At 65.2% G+C, this 1,315-nt stretch overlaps 1 protein-coding gene across 1 annotated transcript in view; it reads left to right on the top strand.

Moving 5' to 3' along the window:
* The first annotated feature begins 1,033 nt into the window (after window positions 1-1,033).
* SOWAHB (sosondowah ankyrin repeat domain family member B) overlaps window positions 1,034-1,315 on the top strand; it is a 2,741-nt gene continuing 2,459 nt past the window's right edge. The window contains exon 1 of the mRNA XM_026090114.1: window positions 1,034-1,311. Within this exon, the coding sequence (XP_025945899.1) occupies window positions 1,034-1,311 (278 nt within the window). The remainder of the gene's footprint in view (window positions 1,312-1,315) is intronic.

Below are 1,315 nucleotides of genomic sequence, written 5' to 3'. Positions count from 1 at the left end.
CCTATGGTTCTGCATTACCAAAACACAAACCACAAGCCAGTCAGTGCCCGTGACCTAGCGCAGGCTCTCCCTTGGCTTTGAGAAGGTTGCGCGTGCTTCTCGGTTTGCAGTGGCTGGAAGGTATTCTGGCTGCCTAGATGGCAGGCAGCTAAAAATATTTGTGGATACCTGGGGCCCTGTGGCAGAGACAACCTCCTGGAGTGTGAGTTGGGGCCTGATCCAGACCCCCTGGAAGCTAGCATGTCTACACTGACCGCACTCCCTCCATGCCTGTTTCCTGACTGTATCACAGAAAAAATGGCCTGTCCTCTCTGCCCCACTTCCCACCAACTACTCACACCCCAAGTCCGTGGGGCAGGGTCTGCCACTTGCTTGGCTGATACAGGGCAAGGTGTCTGCTGGGGTGCTAATCATATCCATCCTTCTCGGCTGTAACATACGCACTAGTAACAGTAACATTAGCAATACACAATAAATTAGACCCCCACCGAACCCACCCTCAGCCCCCAGCGCACACAGCTATGAGACATAATTTGACTTCAGGCACTATTACTTGTGTGTGGTTGTCGCACACAACTGCAACCCCCCCCCGCGGTACCAGCTGCCCTTCAAGCCTGAACACCACCCGGGTCACATTCGCTGCTTTCGACTGCCGGTYTCTACGAGTCGCAGCCTCGCGGAGGCAGCAGGGGCAGGTTGCTCCGCGCCGCGTTTGGGGCGGCTCCGCACCCTCCCTGCGCAACCTGCTGCAGCGCTCGAGCGGCTCAGCGCCGCGTTTCCCTTTTAACAGCGCCCAGCTGCGGCGCCCGCGCGGGCCGCCCGCCCCGGGCAAAGGGCTGCAGCGCTCGAGCGGCTCAGCGCGGCTTTCCCCCCCTTTTCTTAACGCTGAGCAGCGGTTTTCGCGCGCCCGCGGAGCGGGGTCGAGCTCCCCGCGGCGCCGTCTCCGCGCAGGAGGAGCGGGAGCAGGAGGAGCAGGAGCGGGAGCAGGAGGAGCAGGAGCGGGAGGCGGCCGCGCCGAGCCCCGCGCAGCGCCATGGCGCGGGAGCTGAGCCAGGAGGCGGTGCTGGACTTCCTCTGGGGGGCCGGGGGCAGCGCCCCCAACGCCGCGCTGCTCCGCCACTTCCAGCGCTTCCTCCGCGACCCGGCGCTCAGCGCCGCGCAGCGCCGGCAGCGCCGCGACGACTTCAAGCGCCTCGTCAACTCCCTGGCCACCGTCCGCCCCGCCGCCGCCCCCGGCGCCTCCAAGCGCATCGTCCTCCGCCGCCGCTACCGCGACCTCCTCGGCGAGGAGCAGCTGCGGCCGCAGGAGCGGCAC

Source organism: Apteryx rowi, unplaced genomic scaffold, assembly GCF_003343035.1.
Source record: "Apteryx rowi isolate R43461 unplaced genomic scaffold, aptRow1 scaffold_85, whole genome shotgun sequence".
Classification (NCBI taxonomy): domain Eukaryota; kingdom Metazoa; phylum Chordata; class Aves; order Apterygiformes; family Apterygidae; genus Apteryx; species Apteryx rowi.
Note: the sequence above shows the minus strand (reverse complement) of the source record. Positions and strands in the feature narration are given on the sequence as shown.